Source organism: Formica exsecta, unplaced genomic scaffold (assembly GCF_003651465.1).
Source record: "Formica exsecta isolate Colony F162 unplaced genomic scaffold, ASM365146v1 scaffold26, whole genome shotgun sequence".
In the NCBI taxonomy this organism is placed as follows: domain Eukaryota; kingdom Metazoa; phylum Arthropoda; class Insecta; order Hymenoptera; family Formicidae; genus Formica; species Formica exsecta.
In genome coordinates this window covers 1,882,694-1,903,685 of record NW_021849866.1, presented here as the reverse complement: position 1 = coordinate 1,903,685, position 20,992 = coordinate 1,882,694, and the positions used below count along the sequence as shown (strand labels likewise).

General features: G+C 34.1%; 2 protein-coding genes across 2 annotated transcripts in view; one reads left to right on the top strand and one right to left on the bottom strand.

Moving 5' to 3' along the window:
- Positions 1–20,992, top strand: part of LOC115236842 — a 336,098-nt gene that overhangs the window by 251,843 nt on the left and 63,263 nt on the right. The window lies entirely within an intron of this gene.
- Positions 1–20,992, bottom strand: part of LOC115236840 (lachesin-like) — a 57,460-nt gene that overhangs the window by 25,525 nt on the left and 10,943 nt on the right. The window contains exon 2 of the mRNA XM_029809536.1: positions 8,014–8,105. Within this exon, the coding sequence (XP_029665396.1) occupies positions 8,014–8,083 (70 nt within the window). The 5' untranslated portion in view covers positions 8,084–8,105. The remainder of the gene's footprint in view (positions 1–8,013; positions 8,106–20,992) is intronic.

Genomic DNA, 20,992 nt, shown 5'->3' with positions numbered 1-20,992 from the left:
AAGGAAAGCGAGTCAGCGCGATGCGGAGACGCTCTCGAATGCATTTTTCTGTGCAAATAGACCCCCTTGAGCAAAATAAGAACTGACTTTACAAAGCTATTGTTTTTACATCTCGCGATATTCAGATAACAAGCTGTTTTGATCCTTGAATTCGTGTGTCTAGAAACATCATGGAAAATGTGTATCACGTTTGATGGTTTGCAATAAAGCCAACTAAATGCGTGCGTGCGTGTGATATTTTCGTATAACTTTTTGCTAAAAATAGCCGGCAGCGCGACGTACGGCGGGTAAACAGGACAATGATACTTTTGCAGAAATTTCTGTCCCAGCTGCTGCATAAGCTACTCGATTTAGAGGTTTTTATATTCTGCAATATGCGAGGTTTGCAGGTGTAGCTTGATATCATGAAAATGCAACAAAATTTACCTGCTAATTGAATAAAAGAAATATTCTGTGCACACGTGTATATAACAGGCATTTATTTATTACATTCATTAAAAAATTAAAAAAAAATTTTTACCGATTTTACTTAATTATTTCTAGTTTTAAAGAATATAAATGTTTTTTATTTTTCATTGTCAGAGAATAATTACAACAAGTATCATTTACAACTTTATTGTCAAGAAGAAACGTGGCAAATTATTAATCTGCGGTAAAAAAAAAATGCAATATTAAATTACGGTAATCAACTTAGAGTCCGTATTTAGTTGTTATAACGAATTTTTTCATTTTAAACGAATAAAAGGTCGTACATAATTGCTTACTGAATTTAGATAAAAGTGATATTTTAAAGCTAAATTTTTCAAAAATTAGATTGTTTTTGAAATTGTTTTCAAAATTTATTTACGTGGATAGTGAATTATATGAACTTAATTAGAGTACAACAAATGTATGAATTGAAACAATTTCGTTTATATATATAATTCGAGTTATTAATTTTCAATTATCTCATTTCTCGTTACACCGTGCGCAACGATATGTTTGAATGAAATTTGTAATTGTGATAAAAGATCTTTAATTGTATTGGATATTTAAAATCCATTAAAAAGTGATATAATATCAAAAATGACTATGTGAAATCTGCTATAAAATAATTTTGATTAACATTTATTTGAAGAATAAATTATGACTTTTATGTAATGTTTTATTATTTTTTGGCATAAATTATATAAGTTTACCTAAAACCCATTAGCTTTTATTATAAATCTTTCTCTCTATGTCTGTTAAATAATTGATATTTATTATAACAAAGACTATACATAATTATATATACAAATTGAATTATTTTAGTTTCTATTTTTACACAAGAAACAATTTTCAAAGCTGTATTAATTAATTTTGTATCACCGTTTGATATAAATGTGTCATTATGTTATTTATAATCAAATTAAAATGATAAGCAATTATGAGCGAATTATAAAACAGAGTAGCAACATTATATTCAAGGACAGATAAAAGAGAATTCTAGAGGTAGCAAAATTTTGCTGGAAGAATGCAACAAGGTATGGCGATGAAGGAAATATGTAATGGTAAAGAAGCTAGCAATAAGTCTAAGAAGAAGAAACAAGATCTATTTATCTTATAATATAAATAATAGAATAAAAAATTAATATAAATGAAAGCGACAATTATCGTGAATAGCCTAACATTCTGCTGCCAGCGGGTTGATAGTAGAGAGCACTATGTTAAAAGTTAAAATATAACTCCGGGATATATATAAACCGGGCCCCAATCATTTGTTACGTGAAAATAATGTCCGCAATAAAGGCACTATGTATAGCGCAATGTATACAGTTTTAATTATTTCGTGAAAAGAAGTTTTCTTGAAAGACTGTGTAATGTATAATATTATATTTATAGATTTCATTACGAATTTATAATTGTTTTACTTTTGCCGGGTGTATCGTACCATAAGATTATATAATTGAAAGGCTAAGAAAATGATAAAGTTAATGTATGTCTACAAATCGGGGAATAGAAATTTTAGGACAAAAAAATGCGAAGAAAAAATTCAAAAATATTTAAAAAATTAAGCTTTAGATATTATATCTTTATTTCTCAAACGGCGATATTTTCTTGAGCTGATTCCAAGTAGTCAGCGTAGGAAAATTGACAATAATCCATCCACATTTTATCAATATTAAAAAGTTCTACTGGAATAAATTACTTACGCGCGTTGTACTCGTCAACGTTGCAACAGCAAGTAGATACACGAGAGGTTTTTCGTCCGGAAACTTTGTTGAAAATTGCGAATGGCTTATTATCGAACTTCCGTCGAGGAAATAAGTTGTTATGGATATTAAATATGGTAAAATTTTTCGCCGTGCCGTAATATAATCGAATTAGTAGCTTTCGTTGCTCGACATACAATCCTTGCCTCATAACAACAGTTTACTCGTAAACTCTTTATCGTTACTTCGAGGTAATTCGAGCAATTTTCGCACCGAGTCTTTTCATTATCCGAGATTCGCTTTTCGCCTTAACACCATTATGATGACAGCTCTCACTTTGTAAAATCGCGTGCTTTTATTCACTTTTCCATTCACATTCTCGTAAATCAATTCTTTATTTTTCGATATTAATAGTGACACTTTATTTCGTTAAAATTAAATTTGCGCAGGAAAAAGATAAAATGTGTTTCTTTCGCATAAATATTTCAATATGCTAATGTTTGCGTTAAAAAACACTCTCCAAATAAATAAAATAACAGCGAACTCATATGCAATGTTTACTATAAAATGCGAGATACATGTTGACGGGACATTGGAAAATAAACAACTGATGGCATAGAAGGAAAGATAAACTATCGATTACCACGATGATTTGAGCAATTTATTTCATAAATGGCATCGCACACCGCGCAATTATTTACTCCCTATTGGTCAAGCATTATTTGACAATAATTTTGCACATCATTTCATGCATTCGCACATCGAATAATGCAAAAGCGCATTTAATAAAATTCAAGCAGCACTAATAATCACTTAGAAGAGAATATTTATTCATCACTGATTATTAATGATTTAACAGTTAATGCTTATCAAATATAATATTTTGATCAAAACTATTTCTAATTTTTTTTAATATATTATATATAAAGCATTTTTCTTATCATTTTTATTTGATTTTATTAATAATCATAAAAAATTTATTATTTTTTTGTTATGAAATACCGATATGATAAGATTATATATGGAATATTGATCGAAGAGACTTTTGAATCGGATAAAATATATAGATAGATTATCACAGTTTAATCAATAAAACTTATAACACAAATTTTACTTTATAAGACATTTATATAACTAATTGTTAAGCAAAATCTTATAATCTCTCTCTTTCTCTCTTTTTTAAAATTGTATCACAATATACATATAATAAATATATCCAAATATATAGATCTATCATATATTTCCCCGGGATTATCCACGTGCCGGAAATTCATTGCAAATAAACTTCATACAATTTACTCGATCCACGTGTATTGCTTGTGTAATCGAGTATCCGTCGACTAAACTATCGCTGCAATGTATCAACTGAGGTAATATTAACTACATGTTTAACTCATCGCGCTAGAATGCACTTCGTGCACGCTCAGTCAGTGTATTAATAATGACGATCGCATTTCATATATGTCATATCGATGACAGTCAAAGTCACAATACTAAAAATAATTTAAATATCTATTATTTTTTCTGCCTTTTGAAGGTACATGAAAAGCGAACCATGCAGCGTACGTTATTTAATTGTTAAACAAATTATTGTGCGAAAGTCAAACCGCTTAAAATATATATAACATTAAAAATAAACATTGTAGAGATAATTCAAGCAACACGATGAAAATACATGAGCCTTTGGGCACTGTGGTTGGTGCATGTATTCGAAAGAACTTATAGTACACTTTTCGTAGTACAGTTTTCACTTTCTGTAAAACAGGATTTCCGCACTAAGTACTAGTTTTGACTTTCACTCGGACTCCCCAGCCAAAGGCAGGCAGCCAACTACTTTTTTTCGTTGCTCTTGCTGTTTCAATGCTCAAAGACTTGTATGGTCACCATTGCTTGGATTTGTTCTGAGATAACGAACCGAAAATTATTCCCCGCGTATTTTTTTTTTTATTTTTATCAAAAAAGGATAATGTAGTAGAATTTCTCAAGGAATTATTCCAACATATTAAGACATATTTTATTATATCTTTTACGAATCGAATGGGGGGACGTAACTTTGCATATAGGTGAGAAGTCGTATCCCTTCTGGCGCCGTTTCCGCTCCTGCAAACGCACTTTCTTCCTTTGCTAGTGGCCAAAGTAAACGGCCAAACAAGCAAACAGACACTCTACAAATCTCGTCACCCAACAGCCACCGCCCGCACGTAACTCTGCCCGGCTAAAGAAATATTCCCAAAGTCGCGACTCTCGACGGAAAGTCGTTCCGAGTTTCAGCATTTCATTTTTCTCGTTTTGTATCCCTTAACTTTCTCCCTCTCTCTCTCCCTTTCTCTTTTTTTGACTCCGTTTTATTCAATTTTTTCTTTTTCTCTGTTCTACTATTCATGTTACTGCGCGCAATTTAACATGTACCAGTCTTTAATTATTCTTCTCTACTTTGATTTTACTATCAGCTATTTTAGAAAATCGATTGTTATTTTCAGAAAAAATCTAATTAATAGCTTAATAAAAAATATAGTTAATTTTGCTTATTGTCGTTTAATTGCACTCTTTTGAGTTTTAATCTCATAACTGTGTTATATAAACTACACTTTATTTTTAAGACTATTACATTCTTTTTCTATTTGCTTATTGGATCTCTTTTTATTCTGTCGTACTTTTTTTTCTTTCGGTTTCAGATTTCTTTTTTTTTATCGTTTTCTCTCAGTCTTAGTTTTACGATTGCTTCGCAAAAGCTGTTTTGCCTATTTTAACGAGACATTTGGAACAAATTTTGTCACAATTTGACGACAATGCTGATAATGTAAAACATAAGCAGAAGAGCATGATTTTATACCGACGGTGTTAAATTCATCGAGTTGCATAAATGCGAGAATGAGAAATGAGATGATGCATCGACGCGTGTTTGCGAAGTCCGATCATTTGTTGCTCTCCGAAATCGTTGCAGTGGGAATAATTTCTAATCGAATATTGATTTATGAAATATTCCATTAAAACATATCGCGAACCTTGCATTTTTAGATTTCGTATGAAAAATTAATTCTGTTATATCTTCATTTAAATTTAAAATTAAGTGCATTATTTCAATGAGATTCTTTGGAGCGAATTTTTATTGCAAAGAAAGCGAAGAGAGACGTCGAAAATTTGATTGGAGACATGCTGGATTTAATAAAAATAGCATATCTTAGATTAAATGAGACATTTCTAAATAAAGCCAAGAATTTGCATCGCGGTATCGCTTCATCGATGATGTCGTTCGTCTTGAGAAAAATCCTACGAAAGAAGGTCTCGTTTAATTTAACTCAATTTATTCTTCCGTTTGCCCGCCTCTGAATGGCCACCCTTTTTCCATTCACCGTTCGTTAAGCGACCGATAAGCGGAAGTTCCCGATTGGCCGGATGCTACCTTTCTATGGTCCTACACGTCTTGCTCCTTATTTATCCCTTTCAGCATTACCGCTCAATATTCAATGCACATTGAAATATTTGCTGGCGGGCCTTTCGCGTCTAGTTCATAATTATTGCTTCGTGGATATTTATTTGCACACAACTATTATCCGCAATCTAGAAGCTGCACAAAGCTCCTCAAAGTTTATTTTAGATTCATTTGGGAAAAATTATTCGAGACTATCGCGATTCAACAGGATATTATGTCGTGTTATATGAAAAATATTTATTTCACGCGTAACATATTGAAAACATATAAAGAAATCATTAAATTATGTATTTTAAAATATTTTAATTTCTGATAAAAAAAAACTGTCATTTTGAATAACTAATGAGCAGAACATTTCAATATATATTAAGAGTTATTTAGGTATGATATATCGCGTGCTTTCGATTTTTTACGAATATGGAAAATGGTATATTCTATTTTTTAATGAGGTATTTTAAAAGCCAAACTTGAAAAATTTGTTACTAAGAAAAGATAAACTCAAATCGGAGAAAATCTGCTATAATTCTAAAATATTTATATTTATAGTTGTTCTACAATTTCAATATATATATCAAATGCCAAAAATAATATATAAGGATATTCGTTAAAGAATATGAATTTTTAGTCGGATGGATTTGAAAAGTGTTCAACGTAATCGATTAACGAAAATTCTTGTGACAATTCGTTGAAATTGCAATGCAAATTGGGCAATTCACGATAGAATGGAAGAATGGCGGAGTTGTTAAAGGAATGCGTATCGGGTACAGGTGTCATAGTGCTTGCCTGTTTGCGAGAAATAAATTCGCAGAATGTCCAGAATATCCAGGCACGCTAGAGTTTTCTTCTAGAAAATCTTATTTACTCGCTGAGAGAATGCGAGCAGAGAGATCGGCTGAAATTGAGTGACGTCAGTAATCAAATGCCATTCATCTGTTATGAAGACGTTTCGCCTGGGTGGAAATTATCATGCGAATGCGCGACTGGAGGAAGCGATAAAACCTTGATAGTTTGCAAAATTTTCTTGTCTACGTCAGACTATATAATATCTTTCTTCGCAGTCTACCCACTTTCCTTCTCTCCTCTTTCTGTCGTCGTTTGCCTGTCCTAAGCGATATCTGTAGTCTTTATTAAAATCGTAATCTTTTATTTATTTCTCACGGACATTCGCTTATATGGTTGAACATTCCATTTAGCTCTGTATTACATGTTCATTCATCATTTAAGTTTCTTCAAGATGAAAAATAAATTATGTTTGACTTTATTTTCCTCGTGTTTCTTTTTTTTCTTCCATTATTATAATGCGTTAAAATATTTTTTTCTTCAATTATTAATAATTAAATTATTAACGTTTGTGTGACAATATATGTGTATAAATATGTTTGCGTAATAATTAATTAATGCGTATAATAATATGAAAGAATTAATACAATAGATGATTAATATGATACCTGAAATAATTCCTCGATATTTATCGGTTTATTAATTAGCCGCTATTATCGATATTCGAACATAAAATCCTACTCTGATGCATTTTCATTTATAATCGTTTTATTTTTGTTCCTGAAATAAATTTCACTTGAAATGAACTGAAAATCTATTTGCATTGTTGGAGTTTAATCCGCAGAAACTTTAAACTTTCAGTATTAAATATTGTCGCGTAATTAGTTCTCTTATAAAATATATTCTAGAGAGAAAGAGCATTTAGCTTCCTATCTCATATCTATTTATTTGGATATATTATATTACGCGTGATATTCCACTTTATTTTTTTATATAAAAATATATACGATTCTTTTTTCTATTTTTACGCGAATAAATAAATATAGTGGAATGAGCAATAATATGCGTGTTTTAACGATACTCTACGGATTGTTCATTATACCCGGAACACGCGTTGGTATTCAGAAAAAGTAATATCTCATCGTAGTGGAAGAGGTCGCAAGGCCAATATCGCCGTATGTCGCACCGTGCAAGTGTGCGTTTCAAAAGCGGATTAGTCCTGGTATTGTATTTACAGGTGGTCGTGTACACAGCGAGCGGCTTAGTTGCAAAATTGCCCGTACACAGTGCGATATATATCTCACGGCTCTCATATTCATCGGGTTCGGCGGCCCTCGAAATCTGCGAACGCGTGATGCGATAGGCATCTACTCTCGTCGGGATTCTAATATCACAGGATCAGCTTGGAAAAGAGGGGAAAGGGTGGTAGGGAGGGGGAAGAGACGAAATCCGTTAAGGGATTTCGTTAGATTAATCTTGTTTTTCCGGAATCGCTTTTCGATCCGTTCTGGCGAGTTTTGGGGGATAGCCGTGTAGTTAATACGAATTGGTGGAAATTTCTTTTTTTTTAATTTTTGTTTGCTCCCGTACTCGTTCAAGTTTCAATGAAATGACAAAAATGATACTTACCAAAGATATCGTTCGGATAAATCAGGAGCGCCAATAATACCATCAGAAGTGCTTTTTGCCGATCCACCATTTTGCCACAATCATGGACCCAGCTGAAACATGAAATAATTATTAGTATAAATAATTATTATAATAGTAATCTTTAAATTATATTTTTTTTAAATTTTATTTTCACACAACCATCACGATTCATGTATTTTAACTTGTCGTATGCCTATTATACTTTCTTTCTAAATTATAATCTTTTCGCACGTGCATCGTGCATTTTTACAAAAATTGTAATTTATGCAAAAATTATTATCTTTAATAGGAGAGATAACCTAATTGTGTCACATGATTAATTAATAAGATATTGAAAACATAATGCGTAAGCAAAAATATTATTTAATGAGAATCGCGATAATTGAACACATCATGTCAGTTAATTATAGGTACAATTTTCGCATATCCTTTTGATGGTTCGTATAAATTATTAATGAATGCGTGTGTGTAATTAAACGAACCTATTATATCCTCGTATTCGCTGAAAATCAAATAAACGCAATTACAAAGAAAGATCAAAAGTTATTGAATAATGAACATGGTTACATTTACGAAATAATGGAATATCATTTCTTTCTGTTTTTCTCTATCGTTGATCAATTTTACTTAAATTACGTATTACGAATGACGAATAACAGCTTGATTACCGATAATAAATAATCGACAGGTTTTGAACATTAATCGAATCGCGCGTGTTAGCAATTTTTTACGTTGTTGATTCGAACGTTCGCGCGCGCGGCTGTGAAATAAAAATAAAAATAATAAAATAGACACGAAACGTAGGAGAATATATTACACTGGGAACATTAAAGTCGTGTCAGCGTCTGTGACGGTATTCCACAGGGATATTCCTTATCCTTTCATCTAGACTTTGCGTACAGATCAAAACGCACGTCCGCCATACTTCCGGTTATATTGAAGTAATGGGGACTTATTCGTTTCCGCGATATTACATCAAGGATCAAGAAAGAAATAAAGAAAGAGAAACTAAGAACCGCACAGAAGAACGTGCAGGAACCATACGCTGCAAATATGCGCAAGAAGCAAAATAATCTTTGATATAATCCAATTTTCTTATTCAACGAGAGAGAAAGAGAGAGAGAGAGAGAGAGAGATCGTGACAGAAATTTATATTTAAAAATTATATCTATAAATCCTTCTCCTGATTTCTAAAAATCCTTATCAGAAAAGCATTCCAAACGTTTTAAGAAGCTTTTATAATCATCTAACTCGAGTAATAAAATTAATCGATTGATATAGCTTCGCGTGCAATGAGATTGTGCAATAAGGGACGCGACTTGAATTAAATCGCATTGAAGTAAAAATTGCAAATTTAAATATGTGCATAGGAAAATTTAACGTGGCAATAACATCGCCTTTGACGATCAACGCTGGCGCGTTGCGAGCGTTAAACGCCAATCAGGCAAGTTTCTCTTATGCAGCGGCACACTGATAACTCCATTACGAAGCGCAATGCAGCTAGCAGACTTGTTAGACACTTCGAATCATAATATTAAACTGATGTGACACTCATATCGATCTTCTTGCCCTTACATTTGCAATAACGACGATGACGCTCATCCATTTACTTTCATTTTCAGGACCGAACAAATTATGTAACTAAATTAAGCATGATTAATATTCACGTTGCAACGCATATACAAAATAATGTTATGTATTATTTAAACAATTTTGATATAATCATTGCTTATGCAAAATTACAGCGCGATTTCTATATGTATGGTAATACACTTATTATTTTACCTTCGAATAATCATATTCGAAAATTGTGCAGTTGGATCTGTTCTTTTCTAATTTAAGCAGATTATATGTTCCCAATTGCAAATTTGATATAAATAATATATTAAAATTTATAATGTTAAATTTTACCTTTTTCTATTTCTTTAAATACAAGCACGTAATATGTAGGCGCTTGATCGCCTTAAAGGGCAGCAAAGATCCTAACGTAAAATCGAGTATCCACGCTGTTGCGCTCGAAAGCGGAGTCGTCGAGTGAAAGTTTGTCCGTGACAACTCTGCGACGGAAAACGGCGAAAGTTAGATACATTTATCGCCCCCCACCGCATCGTCTCGCACACGCAGCAAAGTATATCCATCATGTGGGCGCGTGCCCGCGCGACAGGAAGCGGAATCAAGTCGAGACCAGGGCAAGCTTTTCCGCTTGACTGCAATGAGCAATAGCGGCCAACAAGTTTCGAATGTGATGAGCGAAAAGGCGAGGCGATAAAACTTGACACCGGTGTAGTACAAAGTTGGCGAAATGTCCAAACTCCCTTTCTCTCTTTCTCTCTCTCTCTCTCTCTCTCCCTTTCTCGTGGAATTTGCAACTCTCACACGGGCGTAGGTTGAATACACGTGCAAGTATTGTTTCAATAGCGCAAGCAATTGTGGCAAAAGAGCGATAATTCTCAGCGAATCCTTTAGAAAAACTTTACAAATGCAAAATTTATGAAATATAAAATATATTAATAAAAACCGAGAAGTTTTGCAAATCGTGATGTATATGTAGTACTAAACGGGAGCGTTCTTTTGCAGGATAATAATTTACATTGAAATATTGTTATCGGTGCTGTTCTTACGTTCTGTTGCGGACGATAGAAATAACCGCGGCTTACCCTATTTTATACCATGCAGTTACAGCACGGTCGCGAAGAGCCAACGCTACGCCATGCTCATATACCACGGACGACGTGACTTTATTCAAAGCGGATTCCATCGTTTACTCGATACACAGGACGGAGTAATATCGAGTTTGGATTTCGACTAACAAGAGACCGGCAACGAAAAGGCGGCTGGCAAACGACGAGCCCCGCGTAAACAATACTATCGAGTAATTAGACGTATACAAGACGATTCTTCTCCGACGGAATAGACAGTCGCGCCCCGTGCTCGAGACGAGGCGCATTGTTTTACACGGGTTTAGGACGACAATTCAAAACCAAGAATGCGCGAAGACGCGTCCCTTTGTCTTACGTTGCGTCTTTGTGCATTCTGCGCAAATTTTCAGTTGAAACTCTTTCGTCCTCCTTCCTTTCCTCAGCTCACTTTTGTTCAACTTGGTCGGTATTGTGATAACAAAATACTTGTTTTATTTACATCGAATTTGAAATATGCAAAATTTCTCGAACAAAAGTCACAAATAATATTTGTCATATCTTTGCATGCTCGTTACATATTCTCTATAAACAAGGAGAATATTTCGCGAGAAATACAGCTGATAGTAGCGGATAATGTAACGAAGGACCGATACATTCGGCCAATTGCAAATTATGCAGGATCTCTGAAGTATTAGAGTAACCTCGCAGTGGTTACAATCCGTGATTAGTCAGACGCGCGGAGCTAAGCCGAATCGTGTACACCTGAGTTCGGTAATTTACAGCTAAGCTATTGTAACATTTATCGGGCAAGTACGTGACAATTTCGAGCAAACTCTGCGATTATTATCATATTCGTAACCGAAGGAACAAGATTGGTTTTTCCGTCGCAATTTAAAAAATTATTTTTATCTTATTATAACTGTATATTGTGCTTATATTCGTAGATACATAAAATATATTTAATGCAATGGTTTAATACCATGGCAATTGAAATATTCTTAGAAGCATATGTTTATTTGAAATATTTAAATTATGTTTGCGATAAAATTATGTTTGTGAACAAACAGAAGCCACTGAAAAAAATGACATAAGATTAGTATACGCTATGAATATTTCACGATATAACAATTTCAAATTTAATCTAAAATTCTCCGGGTCTCGCCAAAGTTTCCTTCTAATGAGTTCATTTAAACGCATAAAATTCAGATCTTCCTAATTGCGAAACTTTTAGATGCACATAGCTGGGAATTAAATCATGCCGCAGTCGCATGATAAAATGGATCCATAATTCGAAAGCATCTCCGTTGCAATTCGTGGTAAAGAACATCTTGTTGCGATAAATATTCGGGCTTTACCTGATTATCTTTTCATCTAATTATCCGTAAGCGTCTGGCGCGAGGCTTGTTGACGCCCCTACGCAACACCGCAAAATGGTCTTTCGCACGGGAACCTTGTTACGCAGAAATTGAATTATTCCCGACAAGTGCCGGCTGCATGCATCATAATGTATACATAAAAAAAAAATCGCTGGCGCGTATCGCGCGTTGCTTTTAATGCAATCCACGTATGTAAAGTGACGTCATATAGAATGTAACCACATACGGATATGAGCAAATGGTTTTTACAACGCGTGCATTATGGCGATTGTAATTCTTGCCTGTTGCTGGAGCAGCGTGCACTTTAGTTTCTATTCTGAGAAAATATAGCTTTATAAAAATATACATATTTTTTTTTAAATATTGTTACATAAAAATTTTAATATTATATATATAATAAAATTTATTTAAAAGTGATTTAAAAAATTGTTATTTATTCATTTCATAATCCATTTGCCTTTCTCAGACTAAAAAAATATCTTGTTTTTCTTGTATAATATTTGCACATATCTTATATCTTTTTATACAAATTCTCAATACTTTGGAGAAGTTTTTAATCTGCATTCAAATTTCATTCTCTCTCTCTCTCTCTCTTGTCGAATGTGAAATGAAATTTCCGGTACGTTGATATTATCGAGCCACGTGTGTTCATTCGAAAAAATTTACGTGGCTGATTCCGCACATTCATTAATGATCATTCGTACGTTTAGAATTCATTATCGCTTTGTCGGGTTTCGCGCAAAATATTCGTTTACACGGTCATTCGTAAACATGATTGGCTCTAAAGAACTGACGATACGAAATCAAATTTAAACAATTCTAGTTTTTTATATTATTTTAAGATATTCTTTCTCTTACGGAAAGTAAGAGTGATTTTTTCCTTTTTCATTTTCTCAACTTTTTATGGCTGCTGCGGTTGTTAGTAATAATTATCGGAAAACGTAAAATAATAAAACTAGAGCGTTAAGTGGTAGTAACCACCGAGTGTAACCACTGGAATGTATTAAGGCGCATTTATACATGTTAAGATTCTTAGCCGTTGCGACCTTTTGGGGACCTTTGTACTGCATAATTTAGCATGCATAATTAAAGAGAAAAAAAATGAGAAAAATATTATCTAATGTGAACATATCGTATCATGAAAGATAATTGAACAATTTAAATCTAAATTGATGAAAGTGTAAAAAGAGGAGAGATACAATATAAAATCTATTCTTTTTAAATAGATAGTGTTCTGCTTCTGTTTTGATAATATTATTTAGAGCGATAATTACAGAACACATAAAATGTATAAATATTTGCAAAATTATAGCATTAGAAAATACGATAATGAAAAAAGCTATAATATTATTCATAGAATGAGCACAGAATTTCGAACTTTCCGTTGCGGCAAAGGATTAATCGGAATTTTGTAAGCCCTGACCGCGTTTTGTCATGTGACTAAGTAATCCGAGTGATGGATTAATTTGATCGCCATCTCGTCGGTGTATCGCGTGAAGCTCTGTGATCGCAATTTGTCCGTAAGCGCTTTCGTCGCCGTCGTAATGGCGGGAAAGGAAATCGTTTCTGTTGCTGCTCGCTCGACAAAAAGTTTTCTTTTTCTAATGAAGAAAAGAGTCCGTCGAACAACTGCATTCGTTTTACCGAAGTTCGCCCGAAAAGATCTTTCATTTTCTATGCGTCTCTCTCCCGATTCAATGTATAACGCGGAAAATTGCAATGGAGCAACAATGTTTCTTAATTCGATTTTTTCGCGACAGAATGAGAAGCTATACGAACCTTCCATTTCACTTAATGACCGTGAATAAACAGCGATCAAACTCAGCTTCGTCAAAAGTAATTAATTAACTTGTTTGTATGCCAAGAATTAATCTGAGAGAACCTATAGTTGTTTGTTTGAAATCGCTATTAATTGCCAGTCTTGCTTTACTTTTTTTATGTAATTAAAAATTTTAAAGTTTCCTTTAAAGCAAAGTTTCTATTCTGAGAAAATATTCTTTTTATACAAATTCTCAATACTTTGGAGAAGTTTTATGCCGACAGGTATAATATTTCTATGCAGTAGGCAAGTATTATCCTCCATCTCATATACCCCTCCATCTCTTGGTAGGGAATTAAACGTTATCTTATGCATCCCCCCGTGTTCGGGTCATAAAGTCATCGCCACGTGTCTTGCTTCTACCCGAGGCGAGACGCGGGGAAATATGAATGAAGATTCGAGTAACGAATATGACGATGGTAGGAGCCCTCCTCCTTTCGCTCCTATTATCAGTTACTGCTTTCGAGAGAGGGCGAGCGGCTCGTTTCGACCTCCGCTGCCATGGCGAAAGGCCATAATAAAAAGAGCAACGACTATCGCCCGTGATATTACAATGAAAGGACTAGTATCATAGCAGTAGACGCTCTTGGCGTTGATAAAGGATGGGGAGGGGGAGGGGGAATATAATCCCCTCGTGTCTTCAAGTTCGCCCAGTTCCGACGATGGATCTCAATGTTTTCCGCCACCCTCTGTCTCTTCTCTCTTGCTCGCATTTCTCGCTTCCTCTGGAAAACAGTTTTGAGCACTTGGTGGTACGCACAATATGCGGAGATTCCGCTCGCGATCCCGATGATTCTCCCAGTTTTTATCTTTTCCCCAGTTTTTATCTTCTCTGCGACGGTAGCAACGACCGGCAGCGCCGCTGCGATAACTCGTTGCGAGTAATCGCCCCCGCTTGTAACTGAAGATTAGCCCTCTTCGAGTCAAGTCCGGCAAGATATAACCAACTACATATGTATGCGAGTCCAAGATATATGTATAGATCGTTTCAAGAGTCACGCTCTCTTTGCTATTCGTACTCGACTTCTTTTGAAGATTGAGAGATTGAAATTTTTGATTAATACTAAGTAAAGCGTAATTTTTTTTTAAAGAAATATTGTACAAGAAAATGCATTGCTGAGATCGTATCTCTTTTCGAAATAAACAAAATAGATAAAGGCGGTATAAAGAAAAACCGGAGTCCGGTTGCCGATAAATATTCTCTCAGCTTGCATGAAACGTATACCTGTACAGCATCAGTTGCATCGCACTACAATTTTAGCGTGGTAAAGCGCGGTCATCCCGCTTAATGGCATCGTCGTCGGGGTTAGTATGTCGCGAAAGTGCAAAGAGTCATAAAGCGTCGTCGGCCGGGCAAAAGAAACGTCAGGAAAATACAACTCGCGAAGCTCCGTCTAAATCCATATGATATCGCTTATCCTGATATTGGCAATCTTCGATATCTTGATAGTAACAGATATTACTTTGTACGATGTCTGTACGTGGCCCTTTATGTTTGCCGGAACTTCCATTCCTGAATTCGCATTTATTGAAACTACGAGCGATACAGAAATATGGAAAATTTATGTTTAGAGAGAGTCTTGTATTTTACGATGAATCGTACGTTGGGAATTTGTAATTAAGTGATTAAATAATATGCAAAATCACTCTTCTCGATGCAAAGCAGTTCGATATTATAGTTTTAAATATGTTTATATACGCAGTTCGCATACGTATGTTTTGCCAGAATTCATTACTTTGCATCTAGAACCCTGAATTACAATCGCGCACTTGCACTCCCTGTAAGAAAAAGACTTTATCGATTGTTCTATGCAAATGTGAATGTGCTCGACAGCGTCCTGCCATAATGTTCCTCTTTCATTAACATGACGGATTCATGTAAGACCCTAAGGGATTCATGACGATTATCTTAACATTTCTAAATTGCCTCTGGTCATGTGGTTCAAAAAATCTTACGATGATTACAATGTTTAGTTATTCAAATCAAATCTCCATTTTCAACTGCATATAATTCTATTGTCTCTTCGATATTATAGTTACAGAAAGGTAAACTCCAAAATAGTTCAAATAATTATATTAAAAGTGGCGTTAAAGTTAAGATACGTATTTAGATGCACTCTATTTAAATACCTTTGTATAATAATAAGTAAATAAAAAAATATATAATATAAATAATAAAAAGATATATAAATGTATTTAGTATATCATTAAAATAAAACTTTTACATTGGCCAGAATTAATTTCTCACCACGTCTTTGTAATATGATGCACTACGTCCGCTGTAAATCCGCTGTAATGTCCAAATTTGCCATTTAAAAGCGTAAAATCGCGCGCGACTGGAAAATGTGGCTTTAATGTCCGCGGAATAATAACTCCCACTGTTGAAAATAAATCGTACAAAGGGTCGTACGGCGTTCTATCCATGGTACAGTCGCCTTGTCTTTGACGTTTCTGACTAATGATCCCCGGTCCCCTTTTCCGCTCTTCTCCCTCTCCTCTCGGGAGTTTGGAATATTATTATATTCCGAGTATAATGATTGATTGATTAATGCGGTACACAAAATTACAGAAACCGGTCGGGCCTCCCGTTTAAACTCGCTCGAGAAAAACTCGTAATGGCTTTTCGTTTTGGTGGATTGAATGAAAGCCTAATCGCGTCCGCAGCAAATGGGGTGCTTAAGAAACAGCGCAACGCGCCTCACGATTTCTTGATAAATTCGGAGACGATTTTTTCTCAGTGAAATTTCGGGGTCGAAAGTGTAAGGTAGAGAGGAGGAGGAAATTCGCGACGGATATATCGCAAAAACAAACGGGAGGGAAAAGGAGGAGAGGGAGAAGGCTCGTAGTCCCATAATGGAGCAGGGCTTCGCTTCTCGAAGAAGTCGTGTACGATCTCGGAAAGTTTTCAAGACTTCCCGCCCTCTTCTTTCACACATGTGTCGGCTGTTCGTGGTAGACTCGCCACCTTCTTCATGCTTCCGCTACCGCGTCCTTATAATTCAAGAAATATATCGTCGCTATAGAGGCATCCTATTGCACCTTCACCTCTTCTATTCGGATTTCCTATTTTGTTCCTTGAACAATATACCGAAAACACATTTCGAGCGATATTGCTTAGATTTAAAAATGAAAGCGTGGTATGAATATACTATAATAAAACAAAAGATGTGATGACAAAATCGTCATATAAGCGAAAGAGAAAATAACTTTTTTATAGAGAAATAAATATATAGTTGAAATTTAGAGAGAATAGAAACGTTCCATATGAAATTATGTTTCAAGAAGAACGACTTTAAAATATTTACTACCTTCTCAATAATATGATTTTTTTCACACAATATATATATATCAGCATACTAAATACTAAACTCAATTTTGGTTCAATTGTATGAGTATTGAAAAGAACATAAAGTTACTAAAAATTCGAGTTCTGTTGCTCGGCAATATCGTTGAAATATTTCGTCGGGCAGAAAATTAGCACGAATTAAGCTTCTCGTTTAAAACGGGCCGCGTTTAACCTCGAGGATCATTGATCCTCGTTGAGGTACGAACGACAGGAGCCGCTCTCGACGAGCCGTAAGTCGTTATGTCGATTGACCGCCTTTAAATTGTCCTATTTCTAAATTTAAGCTCGTGTTACATTTCAACGGACGACTAATCTGTCTTTCACGATTCTTATGTCACGGAAATTCGTAAGAAATTATATTTTTTTGCAGAGTGCGCGGGTGAATCTAGAAGATAATTTTTTGTCTTTTAGCTTAACAATGGAAATGTCGATGTTGAATCCTAATTAAATTTCGATGTTATTTCACGACGATCGTACAATGCGTATTAAAATACATATACGCTAGCTGACAACGAAAAATTCGCTAACTGAACCGCAATTACAGACGGGACAATCACAAGCGAAAGCGTTTCGTTAAAACTCGTGTTATTAAATTTTAACTGTTATAACGTAGGTTTTATTCTTGCACAGATTTGCAATTTGTACTACGGACGATCTTTCTGTGAAGGATTTAAATGCATATTTCTATTATTTCGAGCAGAAAGCATTTTGTTAATGGAAAAGCACATGATTGTATTGGCAGCTTTTAATATTGTAAAGCAAAAATCGTAAACTTGGTCTTATCGTACAATTTTATTGAATCTTCTTTCTACGTTTCAAATCTAATAAAAAAAGATGGCTTAGATTCCTTTCCGAACAGGACACATTCATTTGTAAGACGACGATCAATGGAAGAACTGGAGCGAGCAGACGAGCCTGAAGACTCTTAAATTTCTGAAATCCCGTACACGCGGTGTACACACGACACGCGGTACTCTGCTGACTTTTCGAAATTGTAGGCGGGTGCTGCCGCTCTTGCCGGCGTAAAATAAATCAGAGTACAGGGTGAGAGATCTAGCCGACGATATATTCTGGCACGTCGCGTATATTCCCTTCCTTAAGTTCTCGTTGCCCCCGTACCGTCGCCGAAGCCGATGCGCCTCTATAGATTTGGCTCACGTCGAAGTCAGAGCACAGAGAAAGAGAGAGAGAGAGAGAGAGAGAGAAAAGCTCCTGTCTTTCTCTCTCTCTTTCTCTCTCTCTCTCTCTCTTCCTCTCTATAAATCTCCAAAGAATTCCTTACCTACGGCAACGATACGCACAATTCAACTTTCCCATTTCAGTTTCGAAGTAAACGCGAAAGTTAAGCGTCTTTTAATTACGTCAATATAATCATGCGATGGATAATTGAAGGAAATTTTGAAAAAATTATTTCAAGAGTTTTTATGGAAAAATTTCTTTTTTTAGGAAATAAATTTTATATTTGAATGTGTGTATAAAATATTGTGTAAAAAATACTGATATGAGTCATCTCTATTTGACACAATTTAGCAGTTTATTATATTTTTTTATTGCATTCCTTCAATCCTACTATTTTAAACAAATTTATTTTTTATTTATTATATCAATTATATAAAGTTGCTTAGGCGCGCAAAAGCTTTTTCAATAAGTTTATATAAAAATTTTATTATATCTAATTTTTTAAATAAAATGTTTTATTATCTGTTATATATCGCTTATTATATTTTTGCTATGTAAATGTTTGCATGTAGAAATTTTATTTAAATAGATATTTAAATGTGAGCGAACCACTGTGATAAATTACGTTGAAATTTTTCTGACACACAATGAAGCTGATTAATTCCACTTATCGTACTTAAACAAATAAGAAGTGCGCGTTTTCAAAAATTTGTAAAAACAAGTCTCGTCGAGGCTGCAACCGTGTCTGCGGGACTGCTCTATCCTCAAAAAAATATTTATTACGACCATTTCTCTCCATAAAATGGCGTGAATTGTGGTTCCACTAATCATTTTGCGTTTATAGAGATTATGCAAATATAATTCTGTCGACTATAAACTATGGGGAATTTAACAATTTTTCACTATAGGACGCACTCGATCTTGCCCGCGCCTTTATGGTCACATATCGTATAACAATATATAACGACCTAAAAGGATAACAGGACTTTCACTTTCCATTCTAATATTAAGTATATCTTAAGATCTTAAAATCTTTGAGACTCCTTAAATAATAAAGATAATATAATCTTTCGATATCTTAAAATTATATATGCACACAGATTATGCATGCGCGCATATTATTACGGTTTATATAGAGTACACATAATATTACGCAGTATTGCAGGTGGTGAAAAATTTCTCAAAGATTTATGGTGAATGCTTTATAAAGGCTGCAAGTTATATTTTACCGACTTCGATACATAAACTGAAAATACATGTCTTGTGCTACGCGTGTGGAGATTCTCTGAAATTACTTGCAGAGATAAATAGGGATCGTAACAGCCGGTAATATCTCCTTCGACTACTTTTATATTACTCATCATCGTTCATCATTATGTCACGTAAGATGAAAATCGAAAAGTTCTTGCAAAATTCGATTATCGATTTAAATTTCGTGTTTTATTCTTTTTAAGCTTTTATATTTCAAGAAATGATATTTTAAGCGTAATATTTTAAGAAACAATAAGACAGAGAATATAATATTTTTAAAATGAATAAATTTTGATCGATAAATATTATATTAAGTACATTACTTACTCTATATTTACGCATTTCCTATTATATTAAAAATTTCAGAATAAAAATATAAGTTTTTTAAATCTGATATAAACCTTATTGATTATAGCCTCAATAAAAAATAAAAATTAATAATATAATTTGTATTATACATTTGTATTTTGTTTTAATTTATAATTTTTTCAACAATTCTTGTTTCTTTATATTAATTGTTAAAAAAAATCACTTATCAAAAATCATGCAACAGGACATTCAAGTTTTATCGTTGCCATCAGCATTGTCGAAAAAGAATATTTTTTTCAGTACGCAAGATTTCTTTAAGACAGTTATAGCGATCTATTACACACAGGGGTGAAATGATTCCGCTACAGCGTCGCTTTCTCGAGCGAAAGTTTATAACTCGCGATAAAAGCGGGGGGAAGCTTAGCAAAAAGCTTGATATTCCTTAGCGCCCGATAAGAGCCTTAAGGTCTCACAACTTTTTCTCGCAAAGTTCGCGTCTAGGCCATGCTGTTTATTATATTTTGTATTTCACTTCGAGAGCTGCGATCATTAAGATAACCTCGATTTAGATATACGCAATTTTGAGAGGAAAACCAGAAACATCTATGATGATTTCTAAGGGTACTTCTGTTCTTCAATCATTACGCGCGTGATATTTTTTTAATAAGTAACTATGAGTATTTTTTTAGATAGAGATACTTCTCTCCGAAAACATTTATGAGATGGCAGAGACTCATCAAACTTTATTGTAGGCTGAAAAATGTTGAATCAAAATTGATTTTTATGTCCATTTTTTTGGAAATTTTATAATTGTAGCCAACCTGCGAAAAAATCTTTGTAACATATTCTGAAGGATATAGCGATTCAAATAACATTCATCGCTGTTAAAATATTCGACCGATATTCTCGGTCGAGTGAAGTTTCGTGTTATAGCATCATGGGTTTTCATCATCCATCCTATCTGTTTGTTTAGTTACAAGAGAGAGTTTCCTTTGCCAAAGTAATGCGCGAGAATAGAACGTAACTTTATCTTATGTAA